This window comes from Sinohyriopsis cumingii, chromosome 1 (assembly GCF_028554795.1).
Source record: "Sinohyriopsis cumingii isolate HCF-2022 chromosome 1, ASM2855479v2, whole genome shotgun sequence".
Lineage (NCBI taxonomy): Eukaryota > Metazoa > Mollusca > Bivalvia > Unionida > Unionidae > Sinohyriopsis > Sinohyriopsis cumingii.
In genome coordinates, this window is record NC_142961.1 from 84,200,476 (window position 1) to 84,224,859 (window position 24,384).

Sequence of the window (24,384 nt, forward strand, 5' to 3'; positions counted from 1 at the left end):
TGGGCAGAGACACTCCTCTGACTTCAAGTGATCCATTGGACAGCAGCAGAATTCTGGAATTGTGATGTTGATGTTGATGTTGTGGGGTTTAACGTCATTTTTCAGCACACGATAGGCTATACATGGCGGCCAGTATTAATGGTGGAGGAAGAACCCGGAAAAACACTGGGAAGAACCACCGACCCACGAGAAGCTACTGGCAAGCTTTCTCACATACCCACATTGGCCAAATCCTAGACTCGAACCCACGCAGACAGAGGTGAGATGGCAGTGATCTGTAACGGAGAGCGCTTTAGACCACTCGGCCACTCGGGGCCCCCTGGAATTGTGAACAACAACAACCAATTTTCCTTAATGTTACCCAGTGACAGTTCCATGGAGGTGTTTCCCAACAATACTTTGTGTTGTTACATGGCCAGATTACCTCAGACCATCCAATTGGATCATGATGCCTATTGGGAAGTGGCTTTGGTGGAAATCATTCACCCTACACAGATAAAAAACATCACTGAAGTTCTGGACACCCAAATGCAACAATTCTTATTGAAAAACAGCCCTACAGATGCCTTTATAAGATAATACTACCTGCCCTTGATTTTTTTCAGCACATCTATCAGTTTAACATTCCTGCAGGCTATTATTTTAGCGGTCAACATTTGGTGGACACAATTGATATCAGATTCAAGGCGGTGTTTAGCAAAGCCTTGTCCAAAGTGAACAAATCTATCAACTTTAAGTACCATGAAGTGGCTCGTCGCCGAATGATACAATTTTCAGATGAAAAACGGTGGCCATTTAATTTTGTCCTGATTTGTTTGACATTTTGGGTGGAGACCTCAACATGGTTATGAATATAATAAACAAAAACATTAGCATACCATTCATCAGCAGCATTTCAAATTTTGTGAGCTTTATTCATTCCCCGGTAGAATTGAACCAGGGACGAAATTTGATGTTTGTGTATTCCAATGTGACAGAGTACAACGTGGAGGGACACATCTCTGTATCGTTACTGCATATCATTCCTTTTCAAAGTGGATTCTGCCACGAACGCTGATGAGGAAGGTGGAAACACCTATAATGTTCACTGCGAATTTGTACATCCTCATTATTTACCCGTCAGTAAGTTGTATTTTGACACTGTCAGCATTGTTATGAAAGGAGATCTTGGACAAAATATTACATTCACCAAAGGGAAAGTCATGGTGAAACTCCATTTTCGAAAACGATTCTCTAATGACTCATAAGTCATGTATCCAGTGTACCAAGGCATCACTCAACGGCGAGGGCATGGTTTAGGAGACTTGATGAAATTGACCTTTCATTCAGTGGTCCCAGTTTTGAAACCAATGTTGACATGAGGATTGCATGCTTTGAAAGATGCCGTATTGATGCAAGGCAAAGAATGTCTCCAAAATGTCATTGACAAACTAAACCCAAAAGAAGCTTTCTTGAGAGCAGGCAAAAATGTCTTGCTGCAAACAGGTAAAGACATTTTGGGCCGATGAGAAATGCCTATAAATGCCCTGGACACTGCTTAGTCAGGCATTCCTGCTTCCCTGATGCCACAGCAAGTACAAGACAGAAAGAGATGACGAAGAAAACACCCCTTCAGAAGCCTTCTTATTCATAAAGCTAGAAAGACTAAGAAAAGAAGAACCATTCGAGACTTAGACATTTTTGATTATTAAATCAAAAAAAATGATGCACTGAGAGTCTTGTGCCTGTTCTAAGTTAGAACTGGATCTGTTCGCCATGCCACCCACTATGAAGATGATGCAAGAATCCCAATGGGTAGAATTTCATTCTGTTTCCTCTGTCAAGGACTCAGGATCAACCCCCTTCGAGTTTGAAATCAAAGGATAGCCTGAAGATTACATCAATCTGAACAGCAGTTACTTGTACCTGAAAGTCAAAGTTCTAGATAAGACTGGAGGTCCTATAGACACTGAAGCAGTAGCTCCTGTCAACAATTTCATGCATTCCTTGTTTAGTGGAGTGGACTTGTACTTGAATAACAAACTAGTCAGTAGCAGCATGGATACTTACCCTTACCAAACATACCTGGAAAATCTCTTGACGTATGGAAAAGAAGCCAAGAACACTCATCTGGATGCTTGCGTGGTGTGGAAACCTGACACGCTAGGTCAATTTAACAAATTTGCTTTGATTAAAGATGGAAAGATAACAAATGAGAATGCGGGATTCAACACTCCTCGAGACAAAATCAAAGGAGAACACAAAAGTTTTAACTGATGGATCGTTTGTATTTGGACATGTGGTTGCAGGAGAAGTATTTGCTGAACGGTGTGAATGTCTGCCTGAGACTGAATCACAGCAGTGCCGCTTTCCATTTGATAGATGCAACTGATGATAATTACAAAACCATCATCGAAGAAGCCAAACTTCACGTGGAAGTGTTACCTCAAGTGGGAAATGACATCAGTCACACTTTTGAGCAGAACAACTGTCAAGTATCCGATATGACACATGGAAGTGAAAACTTTCACTATTCCCAGAGGACAGCACTCTGTGATCGAAGCTCATCTGTTCCAAGGACAGTTACCCAAATGTTTAATCCTTGGTATGGTGAGCAATGAATTCTTCAACGGAGTCAACAAGGAAAATCCTTTTGACTTTCATCACTTCATTGTGAAGAAAATCGAAGTCAGTTGCGATGGCAAGACCTTGTGTACCAGACCCTTTGAACCTAACTATGAGAATTTTTTTTCACTTGAGATCGTACTTGTCCCTGCATGAAGCCACTGGACAGTTAAGAACCAACACCAGTCACAGTATTATGTATGATGATTATGCAGGAGGTTATCCTTTGTGGGCTTTTGATTTCACTCCAGACCAAGGCAGAGATGAGGGACATTTCCACCCTATAAAAATCTGGCCAAATTTGTGTAGATCTTCAGTTTGCAGCAGAGCTGACAAATACATCCTCTTGTATTCTGAATTTGATAATACCATAGAAATCAACAGGTTGAGAAAAGTCATTATAGACTGTTAGAAGCGATGGAAGACTGTAATCCCTCTTTGAATAGTGGATAATCTTTGGGAATGGAATTGGAGGATACCGTGGAAACAGAACCCCAAGACAAATACGAAAAGGACATAGTGATGAAGTCAAGATGGCTAGAACAAGAACAACATTTAGTCTCCTGTTTTGCCAAACACCTGGCAGAAAAAATTACAGAATTGATCAAGAAAGATTGCTGTGGATGTCAAAATAATCGTCCCAGTCAAATTCAACACAATAAATGTCTGGAGAAAAATTGGACAGGTATCTGGACGAAGCTTGGAGTCTCATATTGGAAGAAGCCATATTGCATCAGTGGTATAAAGACTTGCATGATCATTCTTCTCCTCCATTAATGACTCTAGATATTCATCACATTGAAGCTGTCTTAGCTCAGAGTGTGGAGACAAAGCAAAGAAATGGTTACTTGTCAGATATTTTCATGCAAAAAGTTCAGATTGAATTGATAACTTATCATTACCTGTGAAGAAAAAACCCCAAGAAAAAAACAACAAAACAATACAAAAAATGGATACCTGGGAACTTTATTACTTTTTGAACCACAGTTCATACACTGCTTCATGGAATCCTGTCATGTGTGCTAAAGATAAACTGCCGCATCGCAAACCTCAAGACCATCAAGCTTATGTCATCAACACAGATGACAGTCATCTCTCAGGAACCCATTGGGTAGCTGTCTACTCTCCTACAGAAGTTTGTGTGGAGTATTTTGATTTGTTTGGATTGCCACCTTCGGAAGATGACATCATCGACTTTATGAGAAGAAATGCCCAGACAACACGATTCAATAATGTGAAATTACAAAGCACAGATTCCTTGGTGTGTGGACAATATTGTGTGTAGTTTCTTCATCAATGCAGACTTGGATATTCTTTAGAACATTTAGTGACTTATTTTGATTGTCACTCTTCTAGAAATGATGACAATGTAGATCGATGGTTTTGTGACCATTATGGTTATCTTTTGTTGCTGTTGTTGTTGTAGAGTTTAACGTCATTTTCAGCACACGATAGGCTATACATGGTGGCCAGTATTAATGGTGGAGGAAGAATCCGGGAAAACCCTGGAAAGAACCACCGATCCACGAGAAGCTACTGGCAAGCTTTTTCACATACCCACATTGGCCGAATCTGAGACTCGAACCCACGCAGACAGAGGTGAGGTTATCTTTTGTCTTTTGCTAGGAAAGTCTAGCTTGACTTCACAACGTTGTCAACCTTGTCCATAAAAGTTTGTTATTTGAAAAAATGTTTGTTTGTTTTATTGTTAATTGTTGGTTGTTAGTTATTTGAATAAAAATGTTGTGTTTAGAAAAAGAGCGTCTGTCATTTGATTGCAATTTTTATGATGAACCATGCTCTTTGACTTCTCTCTATCCCTCACCCTCAAATCAAACTATCCTAGCATTCCAACTCAAAACAGTGTAGGGATGTTTTCTATTGCATCTGTGCTTGAACCATATAAAGCGGGGTAGTCTCCAGTCTAACCATCCATTGTTGACTCATCCTCCTATGAAGAGACTAGCCAAGTTGAACGAAGCTTCTGTGAATTTACATCGTGTCAGGCAAAGCCTGATACCAAAGCCTGCAGAGATAGAGAATGTCAAAATGTTGGAAGTGACTGAAGACCTGATAGAAGAACTCTTCAGAGAGGAAATCAAGAAAGAAAAGGAAGAATGGACAGAGAAGTAAAGACTTAAGAAGCAGAGAGAACAGCAGCAGCAGGAACCAGACAGAGGTTTTCTTGACTGCCGTGTAGACATGAAAGAGTTCTCCTTCTCTTTCTGAAGAAGCAGACCCTATCCTGTGGGAAAGCCTGCTGCCAGACGGGAACGCATTCTTAGACAATAAAAATTGCCATAACTCCTCATTCACAAAATAACAGCCCTATTCAGGGCTACCCAATACTCTAGAAAAGAGATACTAATTCAATTGCCAATGGTATGTTAGTAAGTTAAAAAAAAGAAGTGTGTCTATAAGCACTTTGTTTGTTTGACTTTGTTAGAAGTGTGTCTATAAGCTCTTCATTTCCAAAAATTAATGTGTATGTGATTGTGTTTGTAGTTAGTGATTGTAAGTAAAAAAAGTGAGTGAGTGTTTCTGATAAGTCCGTGTTCCATGTTTCTTTGGGTAATGATATGGGCAATGAAAGTTTTTGTGACGGGATGTTTTCCTTCATGTCTGTGCTTGACACATATAAAGGGAAATGCTCTTAAGTCTGGCTACCTGTCATTGACTCATCAACATAAGAAGATGAGCAACATAATTGCTAAATTGCTTGAACTCCGAATGCACCTGGAGTATGCCAGGCACATCCTGGATGAACTGGCTATGGAGGCCGTAGCCGAAGAGGCCAGGATAGAGAAGGAGGAGAAGAAAAAGAAGGAAGAAATGAAGGAAAGCGTCCTACCTCACCTCATGATGAGACCAGTGTATGAAGTGAAACCAATGGTGAATACATTTCCACAGGCAGCATTTAGCACCACAGCCACGTCAACCACATCCACAACCTCATCCGCCAGTACAAAGGACCGTGATCCCACAAACAGAAAACTGGGAGGAGGAGTTGCAAGAGTAACCATGAGAATCACAGCATCCATGGGTCTTGCACAGGAGAAGACAGGCAAGTCTTCATGGTCCGGCAAACTGAAGCTTGGAATGATGAGGCCACACAAGCTGCCTCCGCACTCCCAGGAACTTCATTCAGTTGGGACAATGACTGGAGCCGATGCTGTGTCTGTGGTGCCCAACCTGGGAGGTGTCACCATTAACCAGGTGCATCTGGAGTTTTTTAAAAAAAGCAGCCCTTCTCCAGGCTATCCATATCTCTAGAAAAGAGACTATTCATGTTGCCAGTTTGAGTGGGTGTGGAGTAGTGTGATTATAAACACTTACTCCTTTACTGATGTGATTATGTGTGTGTGTGTGTGTGTTTGTATGAGCTTATGTATGTTTGTGTGAATAGTAGAGTATGTGTTTTGCATAAGTGAGCATACGTTTGTGTGGATAGTATATTTTTGAGTTTTGAAAGCGCTCACTTATGCTGGTGTGGATAGTAGATATTGTGGTTTTTGATAGCATTTGCTTTTTCTCCTTCCCGTGTGGATAGTATACTTTGGTTTGTTTTTGCTCCGCACTTTTGTGTTGATAGTATATTTGTGGTTTGTGGATAGTGTAGTAAGGGTTTGTTTTTTCTCCTTCCCCGTGTGTATAGTAGATAATATGTGAAGTGAGTGTAGGGGATGTTTTCCTTCACGTCTGTGCATGACACATATAAAGTCAAAGCGTTTGTCATTTGCACCATTCAACATTGAATAAACGAAGATGACAAATTAAAGGACTGTTGGTACTGGATCATGAATGCAGCATATGTGGTGGAAAGGCTTGAGAATGAATGGAAGTATCCAGGTAGCCCAGACTTTGTGACTAGCCTGAAAGTAGATCATGGATGCAGCATATGTGGCGGAAAGGTTTGAGAATGAATGGAAGTATCCAGGTAGCCCAGACTTTGTGACTAGCCTGAAAGTAATCAGGGATCTGATACAGGGTATGATAGAGGAGGAAGTAGAAAAGTTCAGAGGTTTCATTCAACCTCCATATGTAAGAGTGAGCACCTTGAAGGAGGCACTTGATGGTATCATGAGAGTCAGGTACTTTCTAGAAGACACATTGCATTGGACAGAATAGTCATTAGTAAAGTGGAGTCTGGACCAACTAAAGAACGGAGAAGAAATAATGAGAAAAGTGATGGAAGAAGAGGTGAAGAAGATAAAGACAGCTGGGCTAAAGAAAGGAAGGGCAAAGAAAACGGAAAGAAAAAAGAGGAGTTTGAAAAGCTGAATTAAAATTGGATGAAGATACAGGACAGATTAGATTGATGGGACATCCTGACTGGATTCCATAGACAGAAAAGAAGAAGAAGAAAGGAATCATTAAGAAAGTGAGGAGATGGTGGAAGAAATGGAGAAAATAGAAGAAGAAGAAGAAGAACCCAAAGGCCCTTTCCAGGGCCACTCATATGCCTAGAAAGGATTTGCTTTTTTGCCTAAAATTTTTTTAGTCGGTTGTATAGTTGTTTATGTATGTATGTTGTCTGTTGTATGCATTATTTATGTCTCTGTCCCGCCAAAACATTCTAGGATTTTTTGCCGATTGAGGTCAGCCCTTTGCTAAATTGTTACCAATCTTCATTACTGTGACGTCACCTTACCTGTAATGTATTTTCCCATTGTCTCTATACATTTGGACACTGTACAGGTCCAAGGAGGGTCTGTAATGTATTTTCCCATTGACGCTATATCGCCCCCTATTACTACTATGATCATTTTCTTGCTTAATAAAATGTATGTATGTACCATGTTTCTGTAGTTATGTCAGAACACTTCAGAATTTGTCCATATCATTATGTTACTGTCTTGCATTTTGTTTAAATTTATGTTAATTATTATAAATATATTTGGTAATATCTTCTTAATGTTTTTAAGCATCATGTTTTCACTGAAACTAATTGCATTAGGCCATGCAGTGTCATGATTCCAATCATATTTGCACTGTGAAATAATTACATTCAGTCACGCAGTATGATGATTAAATTTTGTCAACATCCTAATTAGATAGGTTGAGTGAACCCTACAGAAATGAATCTAATAGTCAGTCCTGAAAATTTAGACCCCATAAAAGTAGGTGGATTTGCAAAATATTTATGAATGTAGTTGCAACAAAGTCATTAAATGAGACATAGTGGTCTTTATATATTACTTTATTATTGTGTTAAATCCGAAGATTATCAAGCTTGGACAAAATGTTTTCGTGTAAAATACTACATGCATGTACAATGATTGTGTTAAATCCGAAGATTATCAAGCTTGGACAAAATGTTTTCTCATAAAATACTACATGCATGTACAATGATTGTGTTAAATCCCAAAATTATCAAGCTTGAACAAAATGTTTTCTCCTAAAATACTACATGCATGTACAATGATTGTTAAATCCCAGCATTATCAAGCTTGGACAAAACGTTTTCTCATAAAATACTACATGCATGTACAATGATTCTGTTAAAACCGAACATTTTCAAGCTTGGACAAAACGTTTTCTCATAAAATACTACATGCATGTACAATGATTGTGTTAAATCCCAGCAATATCAAGCTTGGACAAAATATTTTCTCATAAAATACTACATGCATGTACAATGATTGTGTTAAATCCCAGCATTATCAAGCTTGGACAAAATGTTTTCTCATAAAATACTACATGCATGTACAATGATTGTTAAATCCCAGCATTATCAAGCTCGGACAAAATGTTTTCTCATAAAATACTACATACATGTACAATGATTGTGTTAAATCCGAACATTATCAAGCTTGGACAAAATGTTCTCTCATAAAATACTACATGCATGTACATTGATTGTGTTAATTCCCAACATTATCAAGCTTGGACAATATGTTTTCATGTAAAATACTACATGCATGTACAATAACTGTGTTAAATCCCAGCATTATCAAGCTTGGACAAAATATTTTCTCTTAAAATACTACATGCATGTACAATGATTGTGTTAAATCTGAACATTATCAAGCTTGGACAAAATGTTTTCTCATAAATACTACACGCATGTACAATGATTATTTGTTAATCTTTGGTGACACCAAACAATTACTTTCTGACTCATTTATGCCAGAATGGTTTGACTACTGATTCATTTATGCCAGGATGGTTTGACTGTTGACTCATTTATGACAGAATGGTTTGACTACTGACTCATTTATGCCAGAATGGTTCACTATTGACTTATTTATGCCAGAATGGTTTGATTACTGAATAATTGATGCCAAAATGGTTTGACTACTGACTCATTTATACCAGAATGGTTGACTATTGACTCATTTATGCCAGAATGGTTGACTATTGACTCATTTATGCCAAAATGGTTTGACTACTGACTCATTTATGCCAGAATGGTTGACTATTGACTCATTTATGCCGAATGGTTTGACTACAGACTCATTGTTTTATCTGTATCAGCAGTTTTGTATCAAAATCAAAAAGAGATTTAGCAAATAGTAAAACTATAGGAATATGATATCTTAAATGCACAGAAATTATTATATTTGTGTGTCAGCTTGTGTCAAACTGTTATATGATAGTTTCAGGTCTTTGTTATATCAATAAATGTTTGTTGATCTATGTCAGGGTTTATTTGACCTGCGAGCAGAGATCGCATACAACCTGGCCTTAATATACCACAGCAGTGGATCTACAGAGTATGCTCGCTGTCTCATCTACCAGCACTGTGTCATATGACCTCCTGAGTAAAGTAAGTCTGTATTTTCTCTGTCTCATCCACCAGCACTGTGTCGTATGACCACCTGAGTAAAGTAAGTCTGTATTTTCTCTGTCTCATCCACCAGCACTGTCATATGACCACCTGAGTAAAGTAAGTCTGTATTTTCTCTGTCTAGTCTACCAGCACTGTGTCGTATGACCTCCTGAGTAAAGTAAGTCTGTATTTTCTCTGTCTCATCTGCCAGCACTGTGTCATATGACCTCTTGAGTAAAGTAAGTCTGTATTTTCTCACTAGTAGCACTCAGATGTGGCATAATTTTAAGTTTAATATTAGTAATATGTTACCTGTCACTGTTATGTAACTTAACTTTCCATGATGGAAATTACCCTCATCCACTTAATAAAATTCCATTGTCCCATTAGATGAAAGTTCAGAAAGTCCAAGAAAATTCAGAACTAGAAAAATACAGACCCAGTTTATTCCCCATGTCATGCCCATAAGCAGTAGCCATGATTCTTTTTTGACTACTACGTATTAGATGGGTTCAATTAAAAAAGCTTTTAAGAAATATTGCATTCTCTCATGTCATTAATATGTAGTTGGCATCTAAATATGGTTTTCCAGATAGTTAGCTTGTTTATTTCCACTGCATATTGGTCATAGTATTAGCTGTCATTAGAGTTTTCGACATTTGTCATTACACTTATCAGCAGTGCCTAATTAATGTTACCTTTTCCCTTTGGTGATTATATAATCAGTAATTATTTCTGATTTCATTATAATTCAATTGTACTTTTCTTCCCAGAATTTTTTATGTGCATTGTCTCTCCATTCATCTCTGAATTTGCTTGTGACCTCTGTTTTAGTCTACATTTATTTTTTTAAATTGCTCAAGTAACTAATGTTACATGTTTACTTTTGAACATTTCAATTAACTAATGCTTCATGTTTACTTTTTTACTTCTGGAAGGGGGTTGCACATAGCATTATCATCTTTTGGTGTGTTCCAGCACTGCAGACCAGGGTCTGTGTTGTTTATTCTACTGATTACTCCTAACTGCACAGACCCATATCTGCTGGCACATAACACAAATCTGTGTCTGTGCAGTTTGCAGTTGGACTCGTCTGTTTGTTACACTGTGATTTTGTACAAACTTAAAGATATTATTTTTATAATTTTGTCAAGTATCTGTTCCCTTTAACTGATATGTTGTTCCCAATATTTGACAAACAAGAACTATTAGCTGTAAATGACCACTGTTCACTGTTTAAAGTTTTATCAGAAAATGATGCATACAGAAGTACATATCCCAAGGTTACTATGTCTCGCTTGTCACAATGCATTGTATGGCCAGAAACTTTATTTTACCTCATATAAGTTTGTGCTAGACTTTCAAGGTAGCCATACAACTTCTCATATCCTTACATACTCTAAATAAATTATATGAGGTAAAATTGTATATTTTCTGACCAAACAATGCTTGAATCCATGCAATTCTAAATGTGTGTTTCTAACAACACAGTGCTTGAATCAGAGCAGTCCTAATGTGTGTTTCTGACCACACATTACTTGAATCCTTGTGCTTCTAATGTGTGTTCTGACCAAACAATGCTTGAATCCTCTAATTTTAATGTGTGTTCTGACCACACAGTGTTTGAATCTGTTTGGTCCTATGTGTGTTCTGACCAAACAATGCTTAAATCTCTGTAAGTCTAATATGTATTCTGACCAAACAGTGCTCAAATCTAGTAATTATATTATGTGTTTCTGACCAACATTGCTTGAGTCCTGTAATTCTAATGTGTGTTTCTGGCTACACAGTGCTCAAATACTGAGAGAGATAGAGAGAGAGAGAGTGTATGTATATGTGTGTGTGATTGGATTTTTAACATAGCTTTAAAAAAAATTCAGTCATATCACTACGATGTCTGCATTATGGCAGCTTATAAATGATGTCTAGCACTGGGGCATCATCCCGCAGACATGTAGCATCATTTTCCACCCATTCACATTATCTCGACTCTAGGCTGACCAGTCCTAACACTAACCTCTTAATACTGAGCAACTAGCGAGGCAGTTATTAGTACCATTTTTATGACTCAGCCAAGGTTCGAATATGCAACCTCCCACATCTGAGGCGGATGCTCTAACCACTAGGCCACCAGAATGGAGCTCAAATCCTGTAATTCCAGTGTGTATTTCTGACCAATTATTGCCTGAATTCCTGTAATTCTAATGCATGTTTCTGACCAAACTATGCTTGAATCCTTGCAATCTAATGCGTGTTTCTGACCAAATTATGCTTAAATCCCTGTAATTCTAATGCCTGTTTCTGACCAAACTATGCTTAAATCCTAGCAATCTAATGCCTGTTTCTGACCAAACTATGCTTGAATCCTTGTAATTTTAATGTGTGCTTCTGACCAAACTATGCATAAATTCCTGTAATTCTGATGCGTGTTTCTGACCAAACTATGCTTGAATCCTTGTAATTCTAATGCGTATTTCTGACCAAACTTTGCTTAAATGCATGTAATTCTAATGCGTGTTTCTAACCAAACTATGCTTGAATCCATGTACCTGTAATTCTATTGGTTTTTTTTGACCACACAATGCTTGAATTCGTATATTCCTAATGTGTTTCTGACCAGACTATGCTTGAAACTCTGTAATTCTGTGTCTGGCCAACATTCCTTGTCTAACCAAACAAAACTGGAATCCATGCAATTCTGATTTGTGTTCTGACCAAACAAAGCTTAAATCCCTGTAATTCTAATGTGTATTTCTGGCCAAACAAAGCTTAAATCCCAGTAATTCCAATGTGTATTTCTGACCAAACAGTGCTTGATCCCTATAATTCTGATGTGTATTTCTGACCAAACAATGCTTCATTCACTCAAATTCTAATGCTGGGGAGTCAAACATGCAGCTTGCAGGCCATATGCAGCCTATGAAGTTATTTCCTGCAGCCTTCAATGACACTCAGAATTTGTCAAATAAAGTAATTAATAATGCAAATATTTTCTTCACAGCCAGCCAGTTTTGATAACAATTTGATTGTTACATTGTTTTCTTTTTGTTTTCAACCTTTCAACTGGCAACCTTTTATAAGAACCACTTTTGATGTATGAAAAGGTTTCAGTGATGCAGCCTTTGGGGCAATGTACTAGTCCCCATGTGGCCCTCATGGTGATTTTAATTTGAGACTCCTTTTCTAATGTGAGTTTTTTACCAAACAGTGCTTGAGTCCCTGTAATTCCTATGCCTGTTTCTGACCAAACAATGCTTGAATGTAATTATAATGTGTTTCTGACCAAGCAATACTTGAATCCCTGTAATTCTAACGTGTTTTTCTGACCAATTCCTGTATTTGAAATTCTAATGATTGTTTCTGACCAAACATTGCTAGAATCCCTGTAATTCTAATGTGTGTTTTTAACCAAATAATATTTGATTCATTCTAATTTTATTGTGGTTTCTGACCAAACAATGCTGGAATCCCTGTAATTCTGTTGTGAGTTCTTGACCAAACATTGCATGAATCCCTGTAATTCAGTTGTGTTTCTGATCAAACAATGCTAGAATCCCTGTATTTCTATATTTCTGACCGAACAATGTTTGAAACCCTCTAATTCTAATGTGTGTTTAGTTCAAACCATATTTATTTGAGAAACTTTGTCAAACGCAGTTACGAACATAATATTTTGGGAAAGAGGAGAATGTGCATTCAAAACACCCAGGTAGTGTTTATAACAAGATTATGAGATAAATATGTATTCAGATTGCCCATAAGGGGCCAAGGCTGATAACTGTCAGGTTATTTCTGCTTCACATGGCATTTTTAGCTTCATTTTGGCTTGAGAGTTCTTACATATTCCAGTTTCTCAATTAAGTTTAAAAAGGCAAACTTAATATGTGTATTTGACATAAGTGATGCTGAATTCATTTTTAGAATTAATTCAGTCTGCAGCATGGCACTGTCATTATGTTGGTTACAATGGGTATTGTTTGCTATAAGCTTTTCATAACAATAATGTGATGTTTTAAAGTAGCATTAATTTTACATTTATCTTGGTAACTTCATCATTTTGGGATTTAAAATATTTTCCATATTTTTAAAGGTCAACATTTTAAATACATACCAAACTTTCTAAATTATATTGTAACACAATGTTCCAGAAAAATCCACTATACGGAAATTGTGAACCATACTCTTATTTGGTTGATTCGGCTAATTGGACTTTGCATGTGTATCATCATCATAGAAGAATTAAGCAGATGATTTAATGCTGGTAAATCTGGTAAAAATTGTCTTGCCCACTATAATTAGGGACTGTCTGGTTATTGAAATCAGCTGCATCAAAAAAACCTTTGTCAATATTTGTAGTTTTAGGACCAGTGCCTTAGGAGCAGGGATAATTACATTCCTTGATGCCAGCACATACTGTATGTACTTGCTTGTAAGACAAGTCCAACTGCCAACTGCACAGACCCAGATATTTCATCGCATAATGCGCAGGTAGATCTGGGTCCATGCAGTTTGTTAAAAATAATCAGTAGAACAAACAACATAGATCCTGACCTGCAGGTGCTTTATGCCACAGGAGATCATGATCTTTGTTGTTTGTAGTTTGACTTGTAGGTGGATATGGACCGTAATATTCAGATTCAATCAATACATGTTACTGTTGCTGAGCTCAAAAGGAGATCTATATCTTTGTGAAAAGCAGTACACAACTGATGGTTCCATACACAGATTTGGATATTCACATGGTAACTGCTTTATGTTTTATTGATCGATGTTTGGCCAACTGTTGCATTGTTTGATTTTCTATTCACATTTTTTTATAAATTGATAAGTGTTTTCATACAGTTGTATGTGCATCGTACTAAAATGTTCACATGATATATCTTTCAGCAGCAGTAAGTAACATCAACCTACAAACTTCAGGTAAAGCAAATTTTTTCATTGTTGGTGGTAACAAACATTAACTTAAATCAATGTTAATGTTTGTGTTAGTTTTTCTATATGACTGTCTCAAACACAATAGCATGCATATGCTCTACTTGAAGCTTTGTAGGGCTTTGAAAGATATTACCATATCTACTCACTTTTGAAACAACTCCAACTGCAAACTGCACAGACCCAGATTTTTCAGTGCATTATATACTAGCAGATCTGGATCTGTACAGTTTGTTTGGAGTTATCAGTAGAACAAACAACATAGACCCTGATCTGCAGGTGCATTATGCTATGGCCACTCAGGATCTTTGTTGTTTGCAGTTTGACTTATAAGCGAGTAGATCAACCATAAAGGTTAGTAGCACATATCTGATCTCTGGAGTTGAGACATTTGGCTATTACACATGCAGTTTCCTTTAAAGTTATTTCTCAAGCCAAGAAGAGTCACTTGCTTTTTGAAACCCAGGTGCCACTGCATCAAGTAAGTTTAATTAAGACTCTGTTTCCTACTTAATGTTTGATAATCATCAGTATAAGCTGAGCATACCCAAGTAAAGTCCTGGAAATTGGTATACATGCTTTAGAGTTTGGTCTAATTGGTATACATGCTTTAGAGTTTGGTGTAATTGTTTACAGTTTAAAAGATAGGAAAGAAACTAGAGATTTCATTATCATAAAATACAAGTTTGTCAAACCTATCCTTTTAGGTGACATTGTTTTGATTAATTCTTTGTTCAGCTCTTCACTAGTGGTTGCCATGGCAACTCAAATTGTGGTTAGAAAACAGCTCTGCATCTGACATTTATGTTGACTGATATAAAGTTAAATATATCACCTGATAAGGCCGATATCTTTTTATGTTTGATGCAGCTCTATAAGGTACAGCAATGTTTGAATTTACATTCAAAGCTTATATCGAAATGTACACTTCAGTACTTAGTAAATTGTAGGTAAGCAAGTTTTAATTATTTTATCAACAGTCATACAAGGTATAATGGTAAAGACATTGATATGTTTAGAGTAAATTGCATGTGGTGAAAACTGCAATAGGGACTGTCACTCACACATAGGCCTGCACAGCCACAGCAGACATTACCAAAACCCCAGAGACAGATGATACTCCAAGGGCATTACTTGCATGGTCTCTTGAGACTGAGCTGCCATTGATGATGATTGTGAGCCGCCATTGATGATGATTGGCTATAAAACATCACTCACATTACATATATATCATTGGTTATAAAACATCACTCACATTACATGTATATCATAGGTTATAAAACATCACTGGGGGCCCCAAGCGGCCGAGTGGTCTAACGCGCTCTCCATTACGGTTCATTGCCATCTCACCTCTGTCTGCGTGGGTTCGAGTCTCAGATTTGGCTAATGTGGGTATGTGAGAAAGCTCGCCAGTAGCTTCTCATGGGTCGGTGGTTCTTTCTGGGGTTTTCCCGGGTTCTTCCTCCACCATTAATACTGGCCGCCATGTATAGCCTATCATGTGCTGAAAAATGGCGTTAAACCCTACTACAACTACAACAACAACATAAAACATCACTCACATTACATGTGATATACATGGTTATAAAACATCATTCACATTACATGTATATCATAGGTTATAAAACATCATTCACATTACATGTATATCATAGGTTATAAAACATCATTCACATTACATGTATATCATAGGTTATGAAACATCACTCACATTACATGTATATTGTTGGTTATAAAACATCACTCACATTACATGTATATTGTTGGTTATAAAACATCACTCACATTACATGTATATCATAGGTTATGAAACATCATTCACATTACATGTATATTGTTGGTTATGAAACATCACTCACATTACATGTATATTATTGGTTATAAAACATCACTCACATTACATGTATATTATTGGTTATAAAACATCAATTAGTGTTAATGTAAGAGCAATATCATATGCTTCTGAGGATCTGATTGCAATTAATGTTTTTAACTGAATTTTATTTTAGACTGGCTACAAAAGTAAAAAGATCAAATAACTATTGAACAGTTTTGTTAACACTGTTCTGTTGGATTTTGGGTATTATTATTGGGGAATTCAATATTTTTATAATGAAAATTTACTGCAGTAAAGATTCCAAATCATACATTTTGTAGTAAAAGACATTAGCTGTCTTAAATGATTGATTAACTGTCAAGGCATGTACAGTCATGTGCATTTAACCAAAATTGATTTCTGTAAGAATACATGTTGATTCTAGCAACTGCCTTTGTTTTCATTCAAATAATTTAAAATTTCTGACATTTGAGTTGTCACTGTCAGACAGTTTGCATATTGGTCTTTCAAATACATTTACCATTGTAGTCTGGTAGGAAATTCTAACCATACAATCTCCTAGTTTGTTATCCTATAAATATCCTGTAACCATGTTCTGGTCCTATTAAATTCATATTGGACACTTTGCTAGTTCCATAGGAGAATGGTTGGATAAGTAATAGGAATTTCTTTTTCTAGGAATGCCCTATTATTGGGTCATGGAACCTATCAGAATCCTGTGGTAATCTGGTAGGATCTTATAGGTTTCCTACTGGATTTTAGCAGGAGGACTCTGTGTGGGACACTACATATTTATCACTAGTTACACTATTATATTGAAACTTGCTTTTAATGACAACACAGGAACATATGACACAGTTGGTCTGCTTATAATGACAATACAGGGACATGTGACATATTTGATCTCTTTATAATGACAACACAGGGACGTATGACACATTTGGTCTGCTTATAATGACAACACAGGGACATTTGACAGATTTGATCTCTTTATAATGATAACAGGGATATATGACACATTTGGTCTGCTTATAATGGCAATGCAGGGACATGTGACAGATCTGGTCTGCTTTTAATAACAAAAACAGGGACATGTGACAGATTTGATTTGTTTATAATGACAACACAGAGACATATGACACATTTGATCTACTTATAAGGACAGCACAGGGACATCTGACAGATTTGATCTACAGATGTCATCAGCATTAATGGCTCTTCAGACAGTTGAATGTTGATTTAAACAATGTGCAAAATATCGCTTAGTAAGTGCTGGACTTTTGAATTCAAATTGAATAATTTTTCTGTTTAAAGAAATATTCATTGCATTCACTCAATCATTAAAACTTCCCAATCGTATTTATATTTAACAAGTAAACAGGTAAATAAATATTGTGTATATTTTAAATTTGTTCATCATCTGTTGTTTATATCCAGTATGGATTTATATTTTTTTTACAAACAACATGTGCCTTAAGTTCATGTTTCTATGCAGTATTGATTACCATTTAATTTAGAAATAATAAGTGTCTTATTTGTTTATTTGCAGTATGGATTCCCATTTTTTAATAAACAATAAGTGCTTTATATTCAGGATAGGGAGATTTTCGTTGTACCAAAATATTAGATAAATACACATATACTGGGTATATTTATTTGGAGACATGGGATTTTCCTTCAAGTCAGGCAATTTTTTCTTCTTCTATGTCAAGAAAAGATTTTTTGGAACTAATGTATTGGATAGAATAGAATGTTATTTCAGTAAATCAGAACAAGCTATTTAAAGGCCAGAATTTTTTTTTCTCAAAACAATCCTAGTCATGACGTGACGATTAAATGGTCAGTCCCTTAGTACCTTTAAAGTTATCCTTAAAATGGTCAGTACCTTTAGAATTATCCTTAAAATAGTCAGTACCTTTAGAGTTATCCTTAAAATGGTCAGTACCTTTAGAGTTATCCTTAAAATGGTCAGTACCTTTAGAGTTATCCTTAAAATTGTCTCTCAATCTGTCATACTGCCAACACTGTTCTTTGGTTAATATCTTCTGAATCATTTGAGATATTTTCATGAAATTTTGCATGCAACTGTGTCATAACAAGTATTTTTATCTCATTAAGATTTAATGTTTGTCAGAGTAGTACTTTTAGAGTTATCTCCCTGTTGTGGAAAATTATCTGTACACTTCAGATTTCCTTAACTATTTGAGTTATCTTCATGAAAGTTGTATGATGACTAATGAAAGTGTCATGATCAAGTCACAACTGTCACTGAAGTATGAACATTTTAAGCCAGTTTCTAAAAGATAATCATTTATCATGTAATGAAATTTACATTATTACTAAATTGTTATCTGGTAACAACAACTGCCTCAGTAGGCACTCAGCATTAAGAGGTTAGTGTTAGTACTGGCTGAACTGGTTTCGGAATAATGTGACTGGATGGGACATCATGTTACATGTCTGTGACATGATGCCCCAGTGCTAGACATCACTATAGACTGACACACTGCAGACATCATAGCAATATGACTGAAAAATTGCTAAAGCTACATTAAAAATCCATATCAAACACACACACACACACACACAAACACATACATGCACACTAAATTGTTATCATTAGTGGAAGGTATTGAGAAAAAGTTGTAACAAAGATTGGTACTGTGGTATCATTGTTATGCATCTGTTTGGATATCTTTGTGCTCACATGACAACTTGTTTTTTGCCAATTGACCTGTGACATCATTTTTTTCATTTAGAATTGCAAGGTAATGCAGCCTAGTGAAAAAGACAAGGTACAGGAATTAAATGGGCCATACATCTTATCAGTACCCAGGTTTTCAAGTAGTGGAAACGTGTTGAACATTTAATCAGGATCCAGTGTTCTATAAACATTATTACTATCATTTTCTGCCTAAAGATGACATTTGTCTATCTGTATACTTCATATCCATTCTATGTTTTCAATACTCCCCAGTATCCCCTGCCTTTTTGTTTTATGTAAGCTAATTGGAAGTAAATAGTACATTTGTTGTCCATATTTTTCTAAATAAATTGTTTTGCATGTAGTGATGTCTTAAGGTTATATTAGTAGTTATTTTAACTGATATATATATATTTTTGGAATTACTTGAGATTTTTTTATGCCAGGTATATCATTTTTTTATTGTATGGTTTTGGTTTGGTTTTTTTTATGTCAGGTGTATTGTTTGTTATTTTTAATTGTTTTTGGTGTTTCTTATGTCAGGTATATTGATTTCTATCTGTTAATTGTTTTTTGGTGTTTCTTATGCCAGGTACATTGTATTTCATTGTTACGTTTGGTGTTTTATGGCACAGCAGCACAAGTAGGTTATTTAGTGCTGTGCAGTTGGAATAATCCTATCTGAAGGTCATATCTCTGTTTATATTGTTATGCTAATTATGCTTTTAAATTTTGTTTTAAGGATGTTTGCAGAGTCACGACTGAACTTTTTTCCAAATTAGTGTAGACTCTTGCTAGTATACAATTCATTAATAATGTTAACATTTGTGTTTAATACCCATTATCCTTTGCCTTTCTTAAAAACTGAGCTGATCTGCTTTTAAGGCTTGGAGATATTATGGTATGGTTCATCATGTATCGTTCAGTCATAATAACTATTTACATGTATAATTTCTTATTAAACAAAGCTTGACTAGTTTGCATACAATTTTACAGGGAGCATTCTATCATCAAAGGCTTTCAAAAATTTATTGAAATCAATCCATCACCCACCATGGCTGCCATTAATAAAAATAAAATTACTTTAAAACAACTTTTCCAAAACTGCTGAATAGAATTTTACCTAATTTTTAGAGAATGCATGCTGGCATAAAGGTCCTGACATTCTGTTAAAATAATGCAGATCAACTATCAGATATGGCCACTAGGACTAAAATTAGAAAAACCTTTAAATGACTTAAAGTCACTGAGCTGAACTTGATCAAATTTGATAGAATACACCATAGCATAAATACTGTCATCCCAAACATATGTCACTATGAATATTTATTTCAAACTTCATCGAGAGGCCCTGAGTGGCCAAGTGGTCTAGAGCGCTCTCCGTTATGGATCGTTGCCATCTCACCTCGTGGGTTCGAGTCTTGGATTCATCCACTGTGGATATGTGAGAAAGCTTGCCAGTAGTTTCTCGTGGGTCGGTGGTTCTTTCCGGGGTTTTCACGGGTTCTTACTCCACCATTAATACTGGCTGCCATGCATAGCCTATCATGTGCTGAAAAATGGCGTTAAACCCCACAACAACAACAACAAAAATCAAACTTCATCGAATATGGTCAGCCTCTGTATTAAATCCATATATTACATCAGCCATAAAGAGATATGTTGGATTTCTTGACCATGCTTATGATAGTTTTAAATGGTGAAGAAAGGATGCATAAATGTATTTGTATTGATCATATCTCGTTAGCAAGGATGCTATTGACAGAATTTGCAACAAATGTTTCCTATTGAAAGCATATATCATACTGAATGCATATCAGAACTCCCTCATATGCCTTTGGAATATCTCATAGAGTAAGGAAAACCCATTGATACAGAGGAAAACCCTAAAGTCATGCTATAACAGTCTGACGCTTTGAGTGTAACCCCCCAACCCCCAAAAATTGTGTAATTTCTTACCCAAAAAAATAAATTGGAATACTAAAATGTTCCTGCACACAAGTTTGCATTTGATAAATTGATTGAGTAAGGACATGTAATTGAAAGTCAGAACTTCAGTGGTTGCTTTTTTTGTTTTGTTTTATAAGCTGCAGCTTACATAATTAGTAGACAGATGAAGTAAGGATCACCGTAAACCATGCCCATTGCAAATTATTTATGGCTGGTAAAAATCAATCCAGTTAATGTTTATTTGCATTTCACATTAATATACATGGAAGAACTTCAGTAAATCTTGTCAGAAATTACTCAGTCTCAAAGAATTTCTTGTTCAATATTGCAGCAGACTTGCGTTTACAGGTTGGATGAGAAATTTTATTGTAATCTGTATTTCTTAGAGACTACTTAGGCAATCATGATAATGTTAGAGTTAATTTTCCTGAATCCAGTCCTCCTGAAAAGACAACAAAATGTCTTTCTTGTCTGTATACATTGTTTTGTATAAAATGTGCTTGTCATTCTGGAAGGGCTTGATAGCAGAAGGTAATTCCAACGGTAATGTCATTAGGTAATGTATTTGACAGAAATAACATTTTAACAAACATCAAGGATAAAACCTTGAATATTTGAAAATTCCTGTTCAAAATTCAATAATAGGAAAAGAATGCATGATTAGCTATCAAGACCTGAATCAAGTGTTAAAATTACAAGAGCAAAAAATAAAACATGGCATATGTATAATGAGTGATAAGCCTTAAGATTCAGGCAACAGACCCCTATTTATGAATTACTTTAACTGAAAATTGACAAAAGGATAAACTATAACAAATCAAGATTGCCTGGATTGATCATGTCTGTCATTCTGGCATCAGTATGGGTGTTATTGTGCATTTAGGTCATTTTCTGAGACACTGTTGCTTGTATCACATGATATGTTAATTAGTTTGCATAATATTTAAATGTAATTTATATGTAAATGTTTCATGAGGAGTCCTGAAGCCATTAGTGATTCTGTTCAAAACTGGAATGTGCTGCACTCTGCTTAGACATGTTTGACCATTTATGTTGTAGCTATGTATAGCATTCTGTTGAAGACATGTCTGACCAGTTATGTTGTAGCTATGTACTGCATTCTGCTGAAGACATGTCTGACAGTTGTAGCTATGTACTGCATTCTGTTGTTGACATGCCTGACCAGTTATGTTGTAGTTATGTACTGCATTCTGCTGTAGATATGCAGGACAGTTGTAGCTATGTACTGCATTCTGCTGTATACATACCTGACAGTTGTAGCTATGTACTGCATTCTGCTGTATACATACCTGACAGTTGTAGCTATGTACTGCATTCTGCTGTAGACCTGTCTGACCAGTTATGTTGTAGCTATGTATAGCATTCTGCTGAAGACATGTCTGACCAGTTATGTTGTACCTATGTACTGCATTCTGCTGTAGACATGTCTGACCAGTTATGTTGTAGCTATGTACTGCATTCTGTTGTAGACATGTCTGACAGTTGTAGCTATGTACTGCATTCTGCTGTAGACCTGTCTGACCAGTTATGTTGTAGTTATGTATATCATTCTGCTGAAGACATGTCTGACCAGTTATGTTGTAGCTATGTTCTCCATTCTGCTGAAGACATGTCTGACCAGTTGTAGCAATTTACTTCATTATGCTATAGACATGTCTGACCATTTATGTTGTAGCTATTTACTGCATTCTGCTTTTGACATGTCTGACCAGTTATGTTGTAGCTATTTACTTCATTCTGCTGTAGACATGTCTGACCAGTTATGTTGTAGCTATTTACTGCATTCTGCTATAGACATGTCTGGCAGTTGTAGCTATTTACTGCATTCTGCTGTAGACATGTCTGACCAGTTATGTTATAGCTATTTACTGCATTCTGCTGTAGACATGTATGGCATTTATGGTGTAGCTATTTACTACATTCTGCTGTAGACATGTGTGACAGTTGTAGCTATTTACTGCATTCTGCTGTAGCCATGTCTGACCAGTTATGTTGTAGCTATGTATAGCATTCTGCTGAAGACATGTCTGACCAGTCATGTTGTAGCTATTTACTGCATTCTGCTGAAGACATGTGTGACAGTTGTAGCTGTGTTCTGCATTCAGCTGAAGCTTGAAATCTAAACATGAATGTCAGGGCAGCATAAGAAAAGCTTGAATTAAAGGCTTTCTTTTTAACCCTTGTAAATATTGTATATATTATATATCTATATTATCATGAAGGCTGGATAGACTTGTACTTAACTGAATTCCCTTCTAATAATAATATATATATTTTTTAGTAATGACTGGTTTAGCTAGTGTAGTTTTCATCAGTAGCTGTAAGTGTAGATTTCATCAATACTTGAATTCTAGGATATGATTCTGATGGGAAATGAGTATTGTTAATTACTACTACTACTACAGCTACTGTATAATTAGTCCATAATCCATTCTGTCTCTATTTCAGAATATGGAGATCACTAGAAATGAAAAGTTCATCAGTGCGTACCTGAAAGTTAATTGTAGTTGGATAATCAACATAACAGAATTTGCCATTCAAAAGGAAGATCTACTTACTTCACAACTAAATTTGTGTAGTAATGTTACATATCCCAGAATGCCAGAGACTAAACCTCCCTCGGTGGATGCTCTTATGTACATCATCGTTGTATTGATGTTTTACACGTTTAGCATAGTGGTACTGATGGTGAAATATATTCACAGGGAAAAACAGGAAGCACAACTTTTTGAGTACTACCATGAGTTTGTGGCACGTGATAAAGTTAAACTGACTCTCTATCAGAACAGAGCTGTTCTTCAAAAGTTGCTGTCAGAGACAAATCAGAGATTGCCAATCATAAATAACAGTTCACCATATTTGAAAGATGTTGCAAACGATAGTTATACAAAGAAAGAGACCAGTGTTTGAGAGTCTGTTCCTTGATCAGTTGCATAAAATCCAATAGCTGCATGTCTCATCAGCATGAAAGACATATGATCATCTTTATTTTATTTTAAAAATCTTAGCTTTAAAATGAAAACTCATCTTGCTGAATAAAAGTCATTTTGTAATTATTATTAGTCTACCTGTTCTTTTGAATTTCCTTATGTTTCCACATAGTTCAGTTCTGAACATTTGAGTTTTGATTCTCTGTAATTGAGTCATAGTAGCTCAATTGGTATAGCTTACTTTATGTTTGGAAATTGTTGTATAGCTTCACTGGTATTGTTTGCTGTATTTTTAGAGACTTGTAGTAACTCAGTTGGTATATCTCAGTATATATTAGGGTGTTGTAATAGCTTGTTCTATATTAGGGTACTGTAGTATAGCTCAGTTGGCTATAGTCTGCTCTATATTGTTATGGTATACCTCAGTTGGCATAGTATGCTGTATTTTAGGGAGTTGTGGTATAGCTCATTTGGTATAGTATGCTGTATTTTAGGGAGTTGTGGTATAGCTCAGATGATAGTATATGTTGTATGTTAGGGAGTTGTGGTATAGCTTATTTGCTATAATATACTGTATTTTAGGGAGTTGTGGTATACCTCAATTGGCATAGTATGCTGTATTTTAGGGAGTTGT

General features: G+C 36.1%; 1 protein-coding gene across 3 annotated transcripts in view; it reads left to right on the forward strand.

The window, feature by feature from the left end:
* LOC149807257 (general transcription factor 3C polypeptide 3-like) overlaps nucleotides 1-23,404 on the forward strand; it is a 152,567-nt gene extending 129,163 nt beyond the window's left edge. The window contains exons 26-28 of one of the 3 annotated variants that reach the window (XM_089964106.1): nucleotides 9,250-9,373; nucleotides 14,264-14,296; nucleotides 23,269-23,403. In XM_089964106.1, the coding sequence (XP_089820232.1) occupies nucleotides 9,250-9,360 (111 nt within the window). In that variant the 3' untranslated portion in view covers nucleotides 9,361-9,373; nucleotides 14,264-14,296; nucleotides 23,269-23,403. Of the gene's footprint in view, nucleotides 1-9,249; nucleotides 9,374-14,263; nucleotides 14,297-23,268 lie in introns of all 3 variants that reach the window. The other 2 variants (XM_089964115.1, XM_089964112.1) reach the window with 2 other exon arrangements.
* Nucleotides 23,405-24,384: the final 980 nt, after the last annotated feature.